This window comes from Nomia melanderi, chromosome 1 (assembly GCF_051020985.1).
Source record: "Nomia melanderi isolate GNS246 chromosome 1, iyNomMela1, whole genome shotgun sequence".
Lineage (NCBI taxonomy): Eukaryota > Metazoa > Arthropoda > Insecta > Hymenoptera > Halictidae > Nomia > Nomia melanderi.
This window is the reverse complement of record NC_134999.1, coordinates 15,559,247-15,580,662: the sequence shown is the minus strand read 5'-3', so window position 1 is coordinate 15,580,662 and position 21,416 is coordinate 15,559,247. Positions and strand designations below refer to the sequence as shown.

Below are 21,416 nucleotides of genomic sequence, written 5' to 3'. Positions count from 1 at the left end.
ATACAATTTGTTCTATTATTAGGAAATTGATATTATAAAATTGGGTTCGCCTCTATTTTGTTATTAATTATTTGCTTGTTATGGTCAGTGCTAAATTACGAGTAAGGATCACCTCTTCAGTATAAAGGGTTAAGTCTTAATTAGGTCATACGATTAATCGTGCCACAGTGAGTCAGCACTAATTTCAATTCATATTATTTTCGTTGAAATTATATCTACAATTTTTGCTAACACATTTGCAAACGTCTGTTACATTTGTTATGTTATGTCTATACTCTGCTTTGTAATCTATTATTTGCTATTTATGGTTAGTGCTAAACGGGAAGTAAAGGTCGCCTCTCGAGTGCAAAGGGTTAAGTCTTAATTAGGTCATGCAATTAATCGTGCCACAGAGAGTCAGCACTAATTTCAGTTCACGTTATTTTCAATTGAAAGTGTATCTACAATTTTTGGTAACACATTTTCAAACGTCTGTTACATTCGTTTGCCTCTATTTTTCAATCTATTATTTGCTGGTTATGGTTAGGTCTTGTTTAGGTCTTGGTTAGGTCATACAATTAATCGTACCACAGGGAGTCAGCACTAATTTCAATTTCCATTATTTTCAATTGAAATTATATCTACAATTTTTGCTTACATATTTGCAAACGTCTATTACATTTGTTTGCCTCTACTTTGTAATCTATTATTTGCTGGTTATGGTTAGTGCTAGACGGTTAGTAAAGGTCACCTCTCGAATGCAAAGGGTTAACTTTTGTATCATAACGGATGAGCGTTGCACACCTACGATGCTGCGTGACGTTCACCTGGTTGCTTTGCTGCCACCGACCGTCGGTTGATAAGCGTTACGGCAATACTGAACTACATTACGATTGCCATAAAACGCCCACCGGCCATTAATGACGCGCTATCGAGGACCTCGAAGCCGCATTCGCTTAATGCGTAAAAATTGTTTTCGCTGTACGCGCGCTGAGGGCGGCGGCGATGTAAAACAACGCCGATGACATTGTCTCCGGTAGCATTTTTCCGGGAACGACATCTTTTTAAGATCGCTGGGCTGCGCTGATGGCGGTGCAATCGATAATCGATGCACCCGGGAACTTCTATGCTTCTTAAGTAGTTGATGAACGAATAAATAAGACGCTGTTCTTCTTTGGAAATTTTATACTCGTTTATTGGGTAAGTGGTGCTGTCATTTAGGTCGGGGGAAAATGAGTATCCTCCGAATGGAATGTTCCAGTTGCTCGAAAGTTGAAGTGGTTCACTGTGGGTTTCAAATGTTCGCGAATTTCTAGTGCTAAGTACTTTCAGTCTGTTTCTTAAATTTTAGTAGTGTCATTATATTTCTTGTAAAATTTTAGTACTTTCATTCTAATTCTTAAATTTTAGTAGCTTCGTTCTATTTCCTGTGAAGTTTTAGTACTTTCATCCTGTTTCTTACGAAATTTTAGTACTTTCATTCTAATTCTCCAATTTTATTACTTGCATCCTATTTCTTGTGAAATTTTAGTACTTTCATTTCAGCTCTTAAATTTTAGCAGTTGCATTACACTTAAAATACTTTCTTTATTCTTTCTTTCGTGCACTTGATCACTTCTGCAAATAAATAGCCTAAAAATCGCTTCAATATTCACTCAAATGGATACCAATGGATACCATGGATACTTTTTTTATCACTTGTTATGCACTTGATCATTTCAGCAAATAAGTATCCTAAGAATCACTTAGACAATCTCCACTTCCCGAGGAGTAACCAAAGCAAAAAATGTAAACGAACATCAAACTTAATGAAATGTTCCATCAAATTAAATAATATAAAATTGCCAGAGAAATACTAGTTCACAACTACGAAACAATTAGCAACACCTTACTCCCGTTGCTCGCATATTCGCGGGAAACATCTGCGCCGTTGCGTTTCAGGGAGCAGCTTCCCTCGCAATTAAGAAAAAACGCCGCGACTTACCTCATTAAATTCGTGATAAAAAGATAATGAAACTCCCATCGCGCGAATTAAAGTAAACCGGCGTGGCGTGGCAATAATCCGTGTGATTTCAACGCAGTACGCATGTTTCAAGCGTGCGCGAATAAATTATTACGTCGGATTGGATTTTAAACTGCGATTAATGAATACGCGATTAATCGTGTTTCATTTTTCGTTGTGAATCTAACGACGATCGGGCTCGTACGAATCGAATCGTGGGATATTGGGGATCTTTTGACAGTGACAGAGACGAATTGAACAATGCTTGATTGCAGTCGGTGGAGAAATCGTTTTATATGGACTGACAGTTCGACAGTGCTCGAGTATTATTTGTGAATGTACTATTATAGAGAATGTGAATATGTATTGAGAAATAAAATTGTATATTAATTATTTATATTGTAGGTATGCACAAGTAGAATTATTGAAAAATTTCTTTCTTCAATTTCTTAATTTTAATCTCATTGTGAATGTAGGAATAATATTTTATTATATATAATATAATACAGAAGGAGATTCATAAAAGTGTTAACAAACTTTTATGTGTCGGTGTATTAAATTCTGTAATTTATTATATATTCTGTATATTCTGTAATTATATTGGAACATAATTAGTGGTGTTAAAAATATAACTCTGTTTAAAATACAATATTCCATTTTCACGCGAAAATAACGTTGGCGACGAGGTAATTTATCTTTCACGGTTACGAGAATAGAAGACGTCGCGCGAAGCTGCTAATCAGTCGCAGAATATTTCTATAAACTCTTCTCTTCCACTGTGAACGACACATCATATTAAATTCGGAGTATTTTTAGTAACCAAGAAAAAAGAGGAAAGTGCAATATTCTAAATTTTATAATTTACGGTATAATATGACAAGCAGGACAAATGAGACGGTTAAAATCTCGTTGTTAAACGGACACTTGAACCGGTATATTTCCATGAAACATTCAGAACGTGGGTGTATTGTGGGTAGAAAAGATATAGTGTGCTCCCTAGGAGACAGTCCGAAGGATAGCTAAAGCGTTTTTCCCTATTCGTTGCAATTCCTCGAGTAACTATAGTAAAAATGATGTTTCAATCATCGCATAAATCATAGGTATGCTTTATACGTTATCTTTCATTCGTTTATTCCGCGAGAGATCCTAAACACGATGGTATCATACAAATTTCTGATTAAATACACCGATTAAAAAACATTCTCCCAGGTATCGGTAACTAAGTACTTTCGATGTGCTAACTATTTACCAACCTTTGTATTATATCCTATTTATTCCAGGATTTCAGCGTTTTATTGAAACCACCGAAGTATCCTGTTATTCAGAGTAACATTAGTTCACTGGGAGAAAGTTCCAAAATCCACCGTCGCATAATTGCATTCTCGTGCATTCAATAGGAATAAATTACTATCGGGTTTCTCGCTTGCGCGAGTCAGTAACACGTCCGAACGTCCAAGACAACTAAAGCTCTATAAGCTTGCGGTATCGTTATCATCCATGAAAACCATTGAATCCCCAAACTCGTGAATCCTTCAACAACTTTTAACCTTTTGCGCTTGACAGGTGACCCCTAGTCACCGATAGATTTGACATAGCAGAATTATAGTCTTATATAGAATATGCTTTGTAGAATGCATCGATAGGTGAAATATTCAAATAAAACAGTTCTTGAATTAATGTACGTTTTCTCATTAGTTTCGAAAGGTGACTCTCAGTCACCATTTGATTTGATACAACAAAATTACAAATCGTTACATATAAAATTCAGCTTTGTATAATGCATCAATGAGTGAAATATTTACATAAAATAGCTTTGTTTCTTAATTTCCGTATGTTTTCTCATTAGTTTCTCACCGGAAAGTGTCGACTGTTCCTAGTGAAAAGCTTCCGAGTGCAAAGGGTTAATTCCTCTATATCAATCCATTCCAGTGACATAAACAATCCCGAACCAATTCAAAACTCGAATACCAAGCTCGACGATAAACCGCGAGCGAGATCGGTGAAAACAACGGAACGCCGGAAACCTGCTCTCGAATAATTAACCGTGCGCAAGGGAGAACGATCGTTCAGCAACGATATCCACCATCAAGCTTCCATTACGGAAGTCTATCGCGGCCGGCACACGGCGAGGCAGAGCCCGCAGGATTACGCGCACGTATCGTGGCCGGTGCCGCGCGCACTAAGCATTTGTCCCACTCGATACATAATTTTCCCTCATTACCGGAACGGAGGGGGGCGGCTAACACGGAAACTTCCCAAAGACGCTGTACACCGCTCGAGGCCGATAATCAACCACCCCCCATTCCCCAACGGAACCAGCAAAACGTCAACTTCCAAAGAAAGCCAGGCGGAAGCAGATAAAACTGCGACGGTCCCTTTGAGAGACAAGGGAAAAGAAGAGGAAAAAAAGCAGAAAAAAGAATGCATTGCAAGTTCAAAACGCATCGGGGAAAAAGGTACAAGGTTGCCGATGCGTGCGTGTGCGATTCGATGCGGAACGGAAACGTGCGATGCAGGGGGTGGCCGGGGCCGGGTTAGTACGAGCCGTGGCCGGGAAGGAGGGTGTAGCGGGGGCGACAGGGTGTGCTGTGGAGAGGGGTGAGACGGAGGGTCTGACTTGGGCGAGGGTGAGAAAGGGAAGCCGACGGTCTAGTGAGGGGATGCGCGGTGTATTAAACCCGGTGACTGTTGTCGCGCAGCGTGGGAGTTAGTTCTGGTGAGGGCGCCAGCCAGCTCACTCGCTAAACTAACCCACTGTCCCAACCCTTCGATCCTCCATCCCTCGACCTTCGGCCAACAAAGCAACATCCACGGCCGCAACCTCCTTATCGCGTCGAGCTTGTTCGTCGTCGTCGCAGTTCGCTTGTCTTGGCTGTCCAGCCCTGTCCGCCGTAGCCCGGAAAAGGTGCAACGGATCCGCCGTAGAAGTCGAGACCGGCGCGGCGCCCCGCGGATCAACACGAGCCCCGTCGTACGTCCCCGGCATCATCGTTCCTCGCGTCTCTTTCCGCGCCGCGCGGCGGTTACACTTCGGCTCGGCTCGTTCGCGGCCGATGCGAGATCGCGACGAGAGGGAAGACAGTGTCCGGACGTGAAGTGACCGTCGACGACGCAGCGTATCCACCGCGGACACGCTGCACAGGCCGGATCCGGTGCACCAGGAGCTTAGAAGACGAGGGTTATCCTCGAAGTTGACGTCTTTGTCGGATGACGATCATCCGCAGCCAGCCGGCAGCATGCTAGCCGAACGTTCGCACCATTTTGTGTTCGCGTGAGATCGAGAGACCGAAGGTATATCGCCGGCGAGTGAGAAGTGGGAAGCCGCTTGCAGCCGGGTCAGGATAAGACACCGAGGGCTAGCGAGATTCAACACGCTCGTGGAGGATCTGCTCGACGGAGATCGTGGCATGTGCGTCTCGGGACGGGGGTTCTGATCGAAGGTGCCCCCCCTTCTCGCCGGCAGTTAGTGCAACGATTAAAGAACGGTGGGCAAAGTGGGAGAGAAGTCGGCGAGCAGACCGAGAAGCAAGTATTTCCGTACACCGTACGCACCTACGTGTAATGTAGCCCGCGGCTCTCTGCACACCTTGTCTCTGATCATTTCTGTCTCTGCGTGTCTCTCTCTCTCTGTCTGTCTCTGTTTCTACACGAGCCTATGTATATTCCTGTTATGCACAAGCCACGTTCACCAGCCTCCTCTGTCTCTGCACATCGATGTCCGCTGCGATCTCGCCTCTCCGACGGCTCGCGCCGTCCCCCGCAGCCTAATTAATAATCCCCCCTTCCAACTCGCGGGAGCACGGTTTTGCACATTTTTCGGGCACCTGTTGATCTCTTGTCCTGCACAGCCACTTTTCCGCACTCGAAAGTCGTCCCGGGGAGAGCGAGAGAAAGAGAGAGAGGGTTCGATGTCACCGTTGCACGCCGTGTCGCCGCACGTAGAAACGCGCACCTGTGACAGCTTCTGTCGATCGGACTATCGGCGTGATCTTTGGTAACCGGACTGGCCGGGACCAAGTAAGTCAGCTTCGAGACCTAGGATCCTCGGTCGGACACTCCATAGAGGAGATCGTTAGTGTCCGGAAACTGGAGGACCGATGTTTGCCGCAGGGGACGTGGGAGGACGCAGGTTGCTCTAGAGGAGACAGTCGGGATCCAGTGATCGACATGCGAGAGAAGGCGAGAGGATCGAGCGGTAAGCGAGCGGCCAGGAAAAGGACGGTTCGATCGCGTAACCGTGTCCGATCGGATCGATCGGGTTTAGTTATTGCCCCGCGCTTGCCGAGCACCTCGAGAGCACCCCGAAAGCACCCACGACGCACCAGCACCATTGACAAATAACCTCACGGCACCACCTATGACCGCACCGCACACCTATCGAGCCGCGCGTCGCGTCCCGGTGACACCGGCCCCGTTCATTCTTCACTTTAACCGCCTGATTTCAGGACCCCGACCCTCCGTGTCGAGCCCGCGTCGATCGCGAAGCTAACGGCCGGCTCGAAATGCGAGGCTGATCCCGACCGACGGATAGAAAGAGGAAAGTCGGATGAAAAGTGGCGCGGAGAGAATGCCAGCTGCGGGACGTCGTTAACGGACATTCGAGTCGATTCGTCTACCCATGTGACGGAAGACGGCCCCGTGGACGTGGATTCTATCGATTGATCGCCGATCGTTTGCCCGCTTTCCCTCCCACGCGACACCGCTACCGCCCTCCCTGCTCAGCTGTAACGAAAAACTCGGCCTAAAACCACCCCGCCCCAAGAGTTGTGCCTTTGCAATCAACGGCAGCGAAGCCACCGATCCAGACCGGATCGCGGACTCGGTCCAGGTTGCCCGGAGGTGTTCGTGTGTCAGTCGAGCTGGTCGCGAGCCGCGCGCGCGCGCCCGAGGGCCTCCTATATGATGGCAGTGTGCATGTTCTGGCTGCTCACGTACGTGGGACAGGGCCTGGATCTAGCCGTCGGCAACCGGCCGGTGATCATCATGCAAGGCGCGCCGGAGCATCAGGACTACCGGCACGGCGGCATCAGGAAGAAGAACGAGCTGAACTCGCTCGGCAATAACCTGTTGCACTTTAGGATATACCCTTCCGAGGCGGCGCACCGCGACGACCTGTCCAATTGGCTGCTGGTCAACGACGAACCGCGGATCTCGTCGTGGACCCCGGCCGGCATATTGATCGACGACATGATCAAGGAGCCTAGGGAGCTGCAGACCGTCTTCTTCGCGTTGTCGCCGACCATGCTGAACGTCCTCTATTCTGATCACGCGACCGCGTCCCAGCCCGGGGAACAGTTGCTGCCGCACGAGGATCAACCCAGCAACCACGCCGGCCAGCAGAGAGGCAAGAAGCTGCGGATAGACTGCAGACACTCGAGGAACACCGTCAGCCTACCTATCCGCGTCTGCGACGACGAGTCCGGCCGCAAGGCGTTCCAAGAAACCAGACAATCCAGCTACGACGATCTATTCGAGCAGAAACTGAACACTGCTGCGAACATCAAGACTGACCCGACACGGGGCGAGAAACTGCGGGACTATCAGGCCCCCGGGTTCGCTGCCAGGCCGTACGCCCTAGACGGCGGCAAGCCGCCCGGCAAAAGGAGCCAGATGCCCGTCATAGGACGCCGCTCCATCGACCTTCCCGGAGACTCTGCCCCGCATCAAGCTCAACCACCGTCACCCCTAGGGAATGGCATCGGCGTTGCTTCTCAACTTATGCTCAGATCCGCCAGGGGAACCATACACTACGACGTGCCGCAGATCGGTGAGTGAACGAACCCTTGTTGCTCTAGGTCTTAGAGTCCAGAGAAAAGTCCTGGAACGACGCTGGGGCTAGAGACGTCCCTATGTTTTGCTGGTAGTTTTGATTGGCAGTCTTTTGATTAGTATCGAACAGGAGGGAGAGATGAAAGCTAATCTGCTCTCCAAGTCTACCTGAATACAGTACATGGAAATTGGTGGCCTATGGGACACTTCTTTTGCTACTTTGCTAAGCTACCGATCTTTTAGGCTCTGACGATCGTAGTCTAATTCTTCTTCTTTTGCTCGTCTATATATCTACTATATTCTCTCTCTACTATATACTATATTCTCATGTAATTCGTTAAATACTATGACTACCACTATGGATGAGGCTATGGCTAAATACTATGGACGAGGCTGATTAACAAAGGATCAGAAGAGTGGTCCGTGAGCTACCAGTTCCCTATCTACGCTTTAGGATTCAGTATTAGTAGCAGCATCACGGGGAGAGAATGAACGGGTAGATAAGGGCTGGAAGCTGCTTTAAATTTTTACGACTGCGCCTTGGTTCAATCTTGATCTCCCAGTATGAAGTTCAATGGGAGGTTGATGGAAACGTAAGCTGCCTGTTAGAATCTCCTTTTAGGGTGGGAAAGTGGCTTTCGCCTTTAGCTACTGGTCGCTTGATATTTTCCGAAGGAATATGTCGCGTATAAGATTCGTAGGTGAGAGTTCGAAGCTGTTTTTCACTTTTAGGGTACTGCTGAACCCAAACTCCACTGGTGTAATAAAATCCAGTAAATAATCGTTGAAGCCTTTGGGAGAATAGCTGTCTCGAACGTTTAGTATTCGATCACAATTACTTTTAAACGGACAAAAACGCAACGTGTAGAACGCCATTTTTGTAATCACCAGTTGCACCGATCAATCATCCACTTTCTGCACCGCTGAACCCGCGATACGGCAACAGTTTCGAACCGCAACCCAAAGGTCACTAGTGCCAAACTTCAATAGCACCAATAGCACCAGAGTTCAGCAGATACAAAATCAATGTTAATGAATCCTCCGAATGAATACCATTCACTTGATCGATCCTTAACCCCTTGCCTTGCAATATCGTGTCGGTCAGACGAAGGTTCCTAATATGGTTTAACATAAATATCATTAAGCTGTGTCAAGTTTAAATGAAACATTGTTGTTCTTGTTAGCAATTTGTATGGTTTATACTAAATAAATGCTTTCTTTTACTAGTGCATTATTAACGATAAATAACCCATAAGGTTAACCTTTTGAGGATGAACGTCGGCACTTTTGAGACATCAAACTTTCATATTCCAGTTAACATACAAATTATTCGCATAACAAAAGTTCGTTACATAGCTCCCTCTTTCTTGACTGTGTATTTCCATAATCTAATTTTCTCTGCGAAGATTTTGAATATTCCAAAGAATCCTCGTCCGGAAAGGGTTAATTCATTGTTTACGAATCGCAAGCTTTCACCCCTGTCGCATCATTTCGCGAACAGCAATTACGCTCGCCCCGGATCACAGTGATTTCCGCAGAACGGAACTGACTCGTGAACCGTGGTTGAACGCAGTTACGAAACATTTGCGCCGGGTGTAGTCGCGAAGTTCCAGCGGACAAATGTAATTCGAGCTTTATAGCCTCCAGTTGCATCCCCCGGAACCGGCGGCGTTCCGCCCTCGGAGAAATTCGCGCGCGGCTGAATTACGAAAATATTCGAGGCTCCTTTGCCCCGATCGTCCCTCGGAACTAATTTTAAAGCTGACGTTTCACCCTGAACACGCTCGTACGTTCTCGTGACGTGTCGTCCGTGACCGACGCGAGCCCAACACGCGTCGTGCCCTCTCGTTTGCCGTCCCCAACCCCGCGTCAATCTCATCTCTTTAGCGAAACGTACCGCCTCGCCGCTCGAACCCGGGACAGCCAGAAAGTTTCTGGCTTCCCGCGAATTTCACGATAGACAGTTCGAAACTCCCCTCTACATCATAGATTAGGTTACGGGGTGAGTGATTTAACCCTTTGCCGACGAATGTCGACATTTCAGACGCTGATATTTGGGAGACTAAGTCGCTAACGAGTGATTTAATTAGCGAAACATCAACAGATGTAGTTTCCTGTTTTCCTATTAATTAAGCCTAGTAATTTAACCCCCTACGGGCCGAATTTCTGTTCATGACTATAACAATATCTATGTAGCACGAAATTAACAATAGGTTTACGGGCATTTATTGTACACTTCATTCTATTATTCCTAAAAGAATTGATGCTCGTTTATTTAAATTGTGGAAACTGGAGATTTGATAGTAGGTAATTGGGGTACATGTCAGTGTGATGGCATCAATCAAAATCGGCGTAAACATTTACAAAATAATATTTCTAAAATCCAATATGCGTCAATTTGACGCTTTCCGTAAACCTAGTGTTAACAAATATCCGTATGACTACGAATTAACAATGTATTCAATAGTTTCAGTAACTTTATTAAATGTATTTTCTAATTTTCAAGTTACAATGACAAACTGTCACTCCTGAGTGTGTGAAAGTTCGAGTTAATCCATTTGCATTATACGAGGAAGTGGAAAATTCAATTGCATCAAAATAATAATGATTCGAAACGTATAAAAAGGAAAAAGCCTATATAGCCACACGGCAATTATTGCACTCGTAAAATATATCTTTCCTTTTTTTGTGATATACAAATTACACAACGGTGGAGCGCATATATGCGCTTACGATGCAAAATGAAATAAATCAACGAGATGCGAATATATTAATATTTGGTTTTGTACATTTCAAAGAATCTTCTCCGCGATGGGTTCACCCCTTAACACGTTGACTGCCACGATGGTCACCGATGACCAGAGCATTCAAATTGCTTGAAAATAATTATAATAAGAAAATTGATATTGCATTGAAATATTTAGTAACATCAGAAGTTAGATAATAGTGTAATACGAGTACTGTAATACCAAAACATTAATAATTACTTGTAATACTAATTTCCTCTACCATAAAGGAATAAATCGTTACTATCACAAAACGCTCGAAATTCTCGTGGCAGTCTACGTGTTAACCGTTCGAGTGGCTTCTTCTTCTCTAATGACTTCTTCATTACACCACCTAAAAGTGTCTATCGATTTGTAGGATTACATTGAGTCTATTTATTCGTTTCCATTTTAATCATTTATTCTTATCTCTTTCATTGCCTATTTAGAAATAGGAAAACGAATCAATCTCGCCGTTCAGAACTTTTTACGTAATAATTGAAAAGCATAATTCAGTTTTTCAGCCAGTTATTTAATGGTTTAGCGTTTTCCACCGGATTTTCGAAGACACATGGGACTCAAACGATTAACACTTGATTTTCATAGAAAATTGATCTTACCTAAGGAAAGACTTATTCAATGCACCATCAATAACATATGTTGTGAATAGAAAATGTTATATGCGGTTCGAATGCAGGGTGCATGTACGTTTCCCGTCGTGGTATGAATATTTGATCAGATATTGAAAATAGCAACGTACATTGTAACCTGCGTCATGTCTGAAGTTGACACTGAACGCACCGGCACTTTATATAGGGTGAATCTTTTAATCGTACCTCCAAAAGTTATTTTTTCGACAAGAAAATGTTCGCAATTGTTCGGCATCAAGACTAGAAATTATTTTAGCGTTTTGAATAGCGATAGTTATTCTTTAATGACAACGCTGAATTTTCCGCTCAGACCGGAAATGATTCTCATTGAAAAACGAAGAACTCTTCACAAATTTAATGTAGAGTCAAAGATAGGTATCTTAATATCATGTATACTGCGTTTATTTAATTTTAACCCTTTACACTCGACAATATTTTTCATTGAAAATATTCGTTACTTTCTGACTAAATATTAACGATATTTTTCGCAACTAACACAATTGATTATCTTATATAAATTAGGAGACAGAACTATTTTACTTCGATGTTTTATATGTTGATACATTACACAAGGTTTAATATTGAATGGAAAATTTGAAAGTTTGCTGCGTCGAATCAGGTGGCGACTGTAAGACGCCTCTCGAGAGCAAAGGGTTAATTGATTGTAAGAGTTCAGATTTCATGTCGAAAAAACCCAGCGCATTTGAACGATATGGACAACTGACGGCGCACTCACAATCTGACGAAACGCGCTCAACATTTCCGACGCACGTACGTCGCATCGCTACTTGTGTTGTGTATAAGTAATTCAAGTAATACATTTTGTATTTCGTTGTTACCTATTATAAATTAATATATGTATACAGGGTGGAGCAATAACTATTAACACCTCAGATATCTTCGAAATTATAAGTTTCACAGAAATATATGCTGAAATGAAATTGCACAGTACGAAGGGGGTCATCCGGTGGCGATAATAGTTTTTCTGCAGGTGGAGGTACTTCGTAAGGTTGAAGGTCACCTCCATTTTTGAATGGATCAGTATGTTTTTGCTGCCGTATCATGATAGAGGATCTTAACCCTTTGCGGACGAATGTCGACATTTCGACGAGATGAAATGTTCATATTTGGTAGGTAAGTCGTTAATAAATGATTTAATTACTCGAATAGAAAGAGAGCAGAACGTAGTTTCCTATTTTTCTATTGCTCAAGTAATTGATGTATAATTCAGCTTCATCTGTTGAGGGTTTTGTATATTTCAGAGAATCTTCGTTCGCAAAGGGTTAAAACGAGTTCAACGACTTGTTACATAAGGTCATTGAAGGCCATAGAAAGTAGAGACAGGCGATACTTACGGTAGTAAATGAAACCTATGTTTATAGTAAGTGTTCGAAATGATTTTATTTAGAATTTACATGTTATTGCCAAACAGGTTTCCAAATCATTCGATTCGTCGCAGAACAGTACAGCGAGAAAATTTACACGATTCTACGTGGAAACGCGGCTGTCTCAGTTTCACACTTTTGTCCTCTCTTAATGCAATCAGAGAAGGGTCTAATGAGATTGTACTATACGCAATCTAAATCTGTCTGAAGTATACCAGTATAAACGAGCAGTTCCAAGAAGCTACATTTATTCGACATTATTCGGTGATTTCCCCTAATAAATTATTTCTTCGAATGAATATCGAATCTTTGACATTAGAACTACCGATCACTTCAACTTTTACAAATTTCTTTATAAACATCATAATAAGCGATTATTTAGATTTCAATTGACTCGCATCTCAGTTTTTCTATTACTAAATTAGTTCCTTAACCAGTTAACTGTGGAATTTAGTTGGAAACACCTCTGCTTAAAATAAAATAAAAAAATGGAGCATCGACTCATCTAACGCAGGACGAACGCACGTAGAGTATATTTTAATGAAAGATCAAAGCGAAACAAAGAAGAATTACATGTCTATGTGAAAAAACAAAGAATTCATTGAAAGAATTAGTATCGTGTCAAGCTTTACGATGACGTGTATACTCGTCAAACACAGTTAATTGGTTAATCATTTTTCGTATCTTCTCAGTGATTGTAACAGAGGAAATCAAGAATAAGTCATTCTGATCCAACTGGTAGTTCCAGCGTTGATCCACGAAGTTTACCACCGCGAAAGAATCGAGCGGAATACACCGGTGATGGAAAAACCGAGTTTCCGCGTCCGGCGCTCGCATATTAATGACCAATAACGAATTTCGGTTTCCTCGCAGGTCCGAACGCACGGAAATTTCAAGTTTCCCCGTTGCATCATTTTCACTGGGCGAAGCAGCGAGGCAGAAAGGAGGTTTAATTGAATAAATCGATAGCAAACATGAATACATTATGTATAATTCCCGGCGCAGCAAGCGGAAAGTTGGGAATAAAGTCCCCGTGAAATTTTCCTTCGGAGGAACTCGCGGTTTTGAGGACTTACTCGCGTGTTCCGCATACGCGCGTCCGTGCTTACGTTAAACAGAAACTGCAGGTAACGAGCAAACGCGTTAGCCCAGTCGCATTGAATGGCGCGCGCGTCCAGCGGACGTTCGAATTCGATTTTCTCGGAATTTCGAAGACACGTGGCACTCAAACGATTAACACTTGACTTTCATAGAAAATTGAACTTGCCTGAGGAAAGACTTATTCAATGCACAAGCAATAACATATGTTGTGAATAGAAAATGTTATATGAGGTTCGAATGTAGGGTGCATGTACGTTTCCCGCCGTGGTTTGAATATTTGATCAGATATTGAAAATAGCAACGTACATTGTAACCTGCGTCAGGTCTGAAGTTGACACTGAACGCACCGGCACTTTATATAGGGTGAGTCTTTTAATCTGCCACGAGAATTTCTAGCGTTTTTACTTATGTTATGTTTGTGAACGAATAAAGTTTTATGTGAAAGAATAAAGAATTCATTGAAAGAATTAGTATCATGTCAAGCTTTACGATGACGTGTATACTCGTCAAACATAGTTAACTGGTTAAAGATGTTATAGTACAAAAATGCAGAGGGCGTATATTTACGCCTTTCGTAAATATTGAAAGACTCATGAGGGCGTATATATATGCCTTTCGCAGTCAAAGGATTAAAATAATGCAGAAATCATAACTATCAAGGAAAGGGTGGTAGTTTCTGATGCATAACACAACAAATCAATAAATTTATTTTTCTAGGAATTAGTTTAACAAACACCTGGCTGAACATTACTCTACCAAACGAGTCGCAAGCTCGCACACATTTTTTTATGATGTCTACATTAGCTTAAAATAAAACATTTTAGTTGAAATATATTTAACATTATATTTATGTGACAAATTTGTATATAATCACAAAGGGATGTTACGGTGAACTTTGTTAAAACATGGCAAACAGAAATGTTGTTTCTCCACACAACTATCACTGAATGTTGCAACTTTTACAGTACAGTTTCTTGCCGATTGGGAACTGAATTTTTTAACGTTAAAACAAATCGCAGTAAAAAAAATATCTACCACGCCGCGTGGGACGTATACACACCACAATCAAATAAACGCCTCGGCAATAGTATTAAGACGCCCATGACTGACTGCATAATACATTTTTAAAGAATTCTTCATTTTACAATGACAATACCCAATGGCTTGATCGGAAAGTTCAGCGTGGGCCGCATACGCCCCGCACGACAGGGAACGTGTTAACACATTGACTGCCACGAAAAACCTCAGCGTTTTACGTATCACTTATTCCCTTGCAGCAAAAACGAAGAGGAATAATTATCAATTATTTGCTACACAATTGTTAGGTTACACTGTGACCAAGTTGTTCGCGTTATTGAGCATTTTCATTCAGCCCCAGCTATCTTACGAATTACAATTGATTTCAAGTAATTTGTAATCTATCAGCAACTGCAACTAATTTTTATAGTATTCCTAGTGAAAATGAGAAATGCTATAACATTTCTTCAATCTTTTATTTTCCTTCATAGTACAAAATTTCGATGTGTGGAAAATTTAATAATTTTAAGGTAGTTTCTTTAAGATTCATTAAAATATTTAATATTATAACTGGTGCAGTATTGGAGCCTACAGAGTTCAAAGGGTTAACTGTCTCGCACAGTGTATTTTAACCCGCCCCGAAAAGTTGTAGTTACTGATGGTCGTACAGTTTAATATTTTATTTAAGGTTTTTCATCCAGTTGGCAACGCTATGAACTAAATAAGTGAACGCAAAAATGTATATACGTCGAAACGCATTAGTTGTCGAGACTGTTGTGATTAAGGGTGGCGAATTTTGAATCTGTTTTAAATAAAATCTGATTTCTCTGTCGAGACATTTAATTGTATTATGTTATTATAATATTTTTGATAATATTGGTAAACAGAATTGTTTACGCTATTTGCTATTAGCTAATTGTCTTTTGAAATACATTTGGAGAATTATTCTTTGAGTTCATTTGATAGTGCGTCTTTAGTTTTATTTCGTGATAACAGTTTGATAAGAGAGGTTGACACCATTGTCAAATAGATACATTTATTATTATTTAGAATTTAGATACATCATGAATTTATTTAGTATGTCCTTGTATGAGAACGCCATGACTGAAAGGGTTAAAGTAATGCAGAATTATGGGAAAGTAAATGTGCAAGGAAGTCGGAGTGCAAAGGGTAACTAAAACTACCAGACAGGTCGAAACGACTTATTCCTAATTTCTTCATTTTGTAATTATTAAAAAGATAACAGATGTTTTTCTGAGGAATTGTTAAAGAAATTATGTAGCAATACGCAAAGTGAATTCTAAATCATTTTGAATTTTAACGCCGATTTAACTGCTCGGTTTTAATGTTAATAATGTTATAATGAGAATAGTATTATATATTCTTGTAAATTTTTAATATCATATAATACTATTGTTATTACATATTGCTAAAAACATATTTTTTCCATTTCATTTTAGAAGTTCTTTCTCTGCGCATTTTTCGTAAAATTTTGTTTGACAGCGGTTCATGATCAAATTTGAGTGTATTATTTTTCGATTTAGAGATTGCCTGTATAAATTTGGTTCCGGTTCGAAACTCGACACTCTCGGTGTTGTTTAAAAAATGGGAGAAATAATGAAAACCGGGAACGTGATTATGTCACATCAAATTGCCTGTATTCGAGAGATCCTCGAGCTCGATGGTGAAAAATAATTGAATATACAACGCGGATTAAAGTTAACGCGAGCGATGTTTCATCCGTGCGGAAAAAATTGAGGGATTGCGGGATGTGGAGAGAAATGGAGGGTAATTTTTGCCGAGTGTTCCTCGCGTGTCGGTCTTTTATACGACAAGGAAAAAATTAATGGCTCTGATTCTGAAACAAATACCGATACTCTTTTTCCCAATAGAATTATATAATAATGAATATAGGCAATGGATATAATACTGTAGTGTTAACAAAACAATACAACTCATTGATTTAATTGACATTAACACGAACGCCGCGTGATTTCGTACAGCAAAATACACAAAATGGAAGAAATATAATATTAACCCTTTGCACTCGAGAGGCGACACCCAGTCGCCAGGTGATTTGATACAGAGAAATTATAAACTTTGGAATTTATCATTAACCTTTGTATACTGCGTCAATACGTGAAATATTGAAAGAAAATAGCTTTGTTAACTAATTTATGTATGATTTCTTGTTAAGTTCATTTTAAAGAATCTTGTCTACATCTAATTAGGAAGTATAGAATATTATAAGTGAAAAACTTTAACCAAAGGGTTAACCCTTTGCACTCGGAGGTTTTTCAGTATAAATAGTTAAATGTTTCCTGATGAGATACAAATGATACTTTGCGAAACAAACTGGAAGAGAAATCATACATTGAGGAACAAAGCTATTTTATTTCAATATTTCTCAAATTGATGCGTTATACAAGGTGTAATATTAAATATCAAATTTTATAGTTTTACAGTGTGAAATCTGATGAATGAGTCACCTCTCGAGTGCAAAGGGTTCAATCATTTTATTGAATTGCATTACTATTGCAGGGTGATCTGATTGAATGTCACTGTATTAGCATTATTTGTAATATAGAAATGTTTTCAAGTAATCATCGTTTAATTGAGTGAACTATAGTAATTCGATCTAATTGAACACCACGATTTCATAGAGCAAAGTACAAAAAATGGGAAAAATATAATATTAGATCATTTGATTGAATTGCATTGTTATTATTATTGCATCATTCAGCTGAATGTCACCGGATCAAGTAACATTATGTATAATATAGAAATGTTTTCAAATAATCGTCGTTTTATTGAATGAACTATAGTAACTCAATTTGGCTGGGGTCGCCGGTGACCCTCATGGATTCAATGTATTAATAAACCTCAGATGACCAAGGGATTACACAATATTGTGTACGACAAAAATGTCTACTCACGAAATTCCAGCGAAACGGTAATTAAACGAAAGATTATTTCCTGCGAGATGCCAGCAAATTAGAAATAACAGGCAACCAGAAAGTTCACAAAAATCCACTGCATTCCCATTAATTTCGTATCTTCAGGAAGTGTTATTTATTTATTTTCCATTTAATTCTGAAATTATAAAGGTTGGACTTCCACAACTGAGCGTACAAGAGTTTAACTTAATTTGATTCGCTACCTTGTCATGCAAGACAAAATTAATCAACAAGATAATTAACCCTTTGCGCTCGACAGGTGCAAATTCAAAATATCAGTCTACGATTGATTTGGTATAGCAAAATCATAGTCTTATATAGAATACTATTCGTCTCTTAATTTCGTTACTCTTAATTTCTCATTAGTTACTTTGACAGCATGTCCTTTATGTCTCATTGAAAAATGAACATTTCTAGCGAAAAATAAAAGTAAAAGCTACCGGGTAAACAATGTTCTAATTCGCCGGTAAACAATGTTCCAATTCGTTGCATAAAACGTGTACTTTCTCTTTTTCCTATTGTTTAAGCAACTGATGTATAATTTAACTTCATCTGATGAAGGTTTTATACATTTCTAAAAACCTTCGTCAAAGGGTTAATACAGACCCATACAAATTCAATTGAATATATTCCAATTTTTTATAAAATAATATAGTTCTCAGTTCAATAAAAATGCTCATATAAAAACAAACGTACAAAATAGTGTAACAATAAGCAGAAATTCAAGAAATAAACATATCAATTAAAAAACAGGCCGTTACAGAGTAACGCCGCCATCATCGGCCTGCGAATCATCCAAATAGCCTGGTCATAAACAAAAATAGTCCACGTAAACAATATTCTAATCCACCGTGTGAAAGAAATCCGCGTAAACCGAGGGTCGGGTGTAACGGGAACGGAATTCTTTCGCAGTGTATCGATTTTTCGTCTCGCGCCGGTTAGTCCGGTCTTGTTTAATGACTTTTATCGGTCATGTGATCGTGATGGCACACCCCGCTGATTCTCGGGACGGATTACCGCGCAGTGACAATTTAATCGCAGGCTCTCGCGGTTCCAACCTCGCTTTCCTAGTTTCCATTCCTTTTTTTTCCGCGAACGAGCAATGATAAACGGCCGGGGTCACGGGATTAATTTTTCCCCGCGTGACCTTCCGGGGCGACTGGGATCCTCGCCGAGTTCTCTCCCGTTGAATAATCGATCATCGATAAACGAACTGCCGCTGATTAACACGTGCCCGTTCGAATGACGAGAATTCGTCATTTCATTGACAATCATTGATAGAATGAAAGTTCGTCATTCGCCGATAAACGAACGAATGATTTCTCTTTCTTCTCCTGAATCCAATCGGATTAAAATAATAGATTCGACTTATAGAGGTTTTCCCATGGGAAATGTGTATGAAATGGGTTTGAACGTTTGGGAGTTATGTTTTCCTATGAAATGGGTTTGAACGTTTGGGAATTGGATAGAACATCTTTGGTCTGGATTGGTACGAGGAATGTCTGTTGAAACTCTTTCCACAAGAGGTTTCTTTAACCCCTTGCCGTACAATGACGAGTGAGACTCGTAATGAAGATTTCTAAACTAATTTAACAAGCATCAATGTTGCTCGTTACCCACGGATCAAAGCAAACAACTGTTTTGCTATTATCAATGTATTATCTTCAAATGAAATTTCCACCTGAAGTAGAATGAAAAATTTTGTTGTATTTCTTACAAATTGTCGATAGTAAAATATTACACGAGCTTAGTAACGAAAGTAAATAGTACGCCAAGGGGTTAAATTACTTGATACCAACTCGAATGTTTTCATTTACGAAATGATGAACATTTCGTTGTAAATGCAATGGTATATCGTTGAGAATGATGATTATATATAATGATACTTGGAGTACAAGTTTAACACTAAAACTAGTAAAAGATCGGGCAAAATGACTCATTTGTAGTGTCTTCTTTTGGAATTATTAAAAAATAATGAATGTCTCAACGGAGTAATTAAAGAAATTAATTTAGAAATGCGTAAACTGAATTGTAAATCAATTAAAGTCTCGATGGATGCACTCTTAGAGTTTCTGAAGTTAATTTAACTGCCCGGTAGTTTTAGTGTTGAGCCATTGCTCATTAAGTTATGGATCTTCATGCAAATTCATTCTTTTAAGGTTGTAATTAGATAAATGGGATTACTATAAAAATTAGTTATTCTTGAGGAATATGGACAGCAACACGTAAACTTTAGTACATAACAGTATTATTGCATTGTTCAACTTTATTATTATATTATGTTGTATTTCTTAAATATTATTACTATATTGTTCAATTTATTAATTAATCTACATAAACAATCTACATTAACTAACCTACATAAACTTTAGTACATAAGAGTATTATTGCATTGTTCAACTTTATTATTATATTATGTTATATTTCTTAAATATTATTACTATATTCTTGAATTTATCAACTAATTTACATAAACAATCTACATTAACTAACCTACATAAACTTTAGTGCATAAGAGTATTATTGCATTGTCAACTTTATTATTATATTATGTTATATTCTTTAATTATCATTATTATATTGTTTAATAGATTAATTACTCTACAAAAACAATCTACATTAACTAACCTACATAAACCTTAGTACATAAGAGTATTATTGCATTGTTCAACTTTATTATTATATTATGTTATATTCTTTAAGTATCATTATTATATTATTTAAGTGATTAATTACTCTACATAAACAATACATATGATTTTTATCTTAACGAAAGGTTAATCTATGGTTAAACATTATTGAAACAAAAAGTAAATAAATAAATTGAACTTTTATAATGGCCGTATAGACAGTATTATACGGTCGAGTGCGAAGGGTGAAATAATTGCGGAATCCATGGTTTTCAGAATTTCCCGGAGCTTGACTCCCAATCTTTTTTTCACGGTTGTAATTAAAATTGATATCGAGGACGAGTCCGCACGCTTCGTGCACAAAGGTGCGCGATTAAATATAGCGTATTTCGAGGATCCTACGCGACGCGATTGATAGTAATTTGCGCGCAACGTTCGACAACTGTTTCCCGGACAAATGTATTTAATTAGGGTTTTTGATTGGCTCGGAGGTGGGAAATAGGAAATGGAGGACGCGACGGGCAACCGTTGTGAATTGTGGCTTGACGGAGATTAAAAATGGAATGGGATCGGTGAAAAATGGGACAAGACGGTGGATTCAAGGGATTTTTCTGTCGCTATTATTAACCCTTTGGCTACGGAATTTTTTGTCAACGCATATTTCTAAGGAAATGTATTAAAACTATGAAAACACTGATTAACACTGATGACAAACACTGATTAACATTGAAACTATGATATTGAACTGAATTAAACCAATCGGAAATAATCACATTTATCTAATATACGACTAACGGAAGATGCAATTGTTGAATTAAAATTCACTTACGTCAGGTTTAAGCGAGTTTTGCTGCAATTATTGTCAATAATATTTTCCGGGCGCCTATAGGCGTCAACAGTAGCCAAGGGGATAGACTGCGAATTTTTATGCATTCATGGGAAATCTGGGAATGCGAAATTGCATAATATGTAAACAAAAAAAGAATATATATAAATATCTAAAATGTAGGGCTTTCGTAATATTTATCAAGAATAATCATTTTCCATGCTAGTTCTATTTTTCTAATTATATTCTTCAAAATTCAAATTAGCATGAAGGTCCGCTGTCTAGTTATTATTGATAGTTATGCAAATCTTTAGATGTTTCTGAACTAGAAACAT

The 21,416-nt window shown here is 39.9% G+C and overlaps 1 protein-coding gene across 1 annotated transcript in view; it reads left to right on the top strand.

Annotated features, from left to right (window-relative positions):
- The first annotated feature begins 4,709 nt into the window (after positions 1-4,709).
- Positions 4,710-21,416, top strand: part of jeb (low-density lipoprotein receptor domain-containing jelly belly protein) — a 40,240-nt gene continuing 23,533 nt past the window's right edge. The window contains exons 1-2 of the mRNA XM_031985951.2: positions 4,710-5,506; positions 6,427-7,748. Of these exons, the coding sequence (XP_031841811.1) occupies positions 6,881-7,748 (868 nt within the window). The 5' untranslated portion in view covers positions 4,710-5,506; positions 6,427-6,880. The remainder of the gene's footprint in view (positions 5,507-6,426; positions 7,749-21,416) is intronic.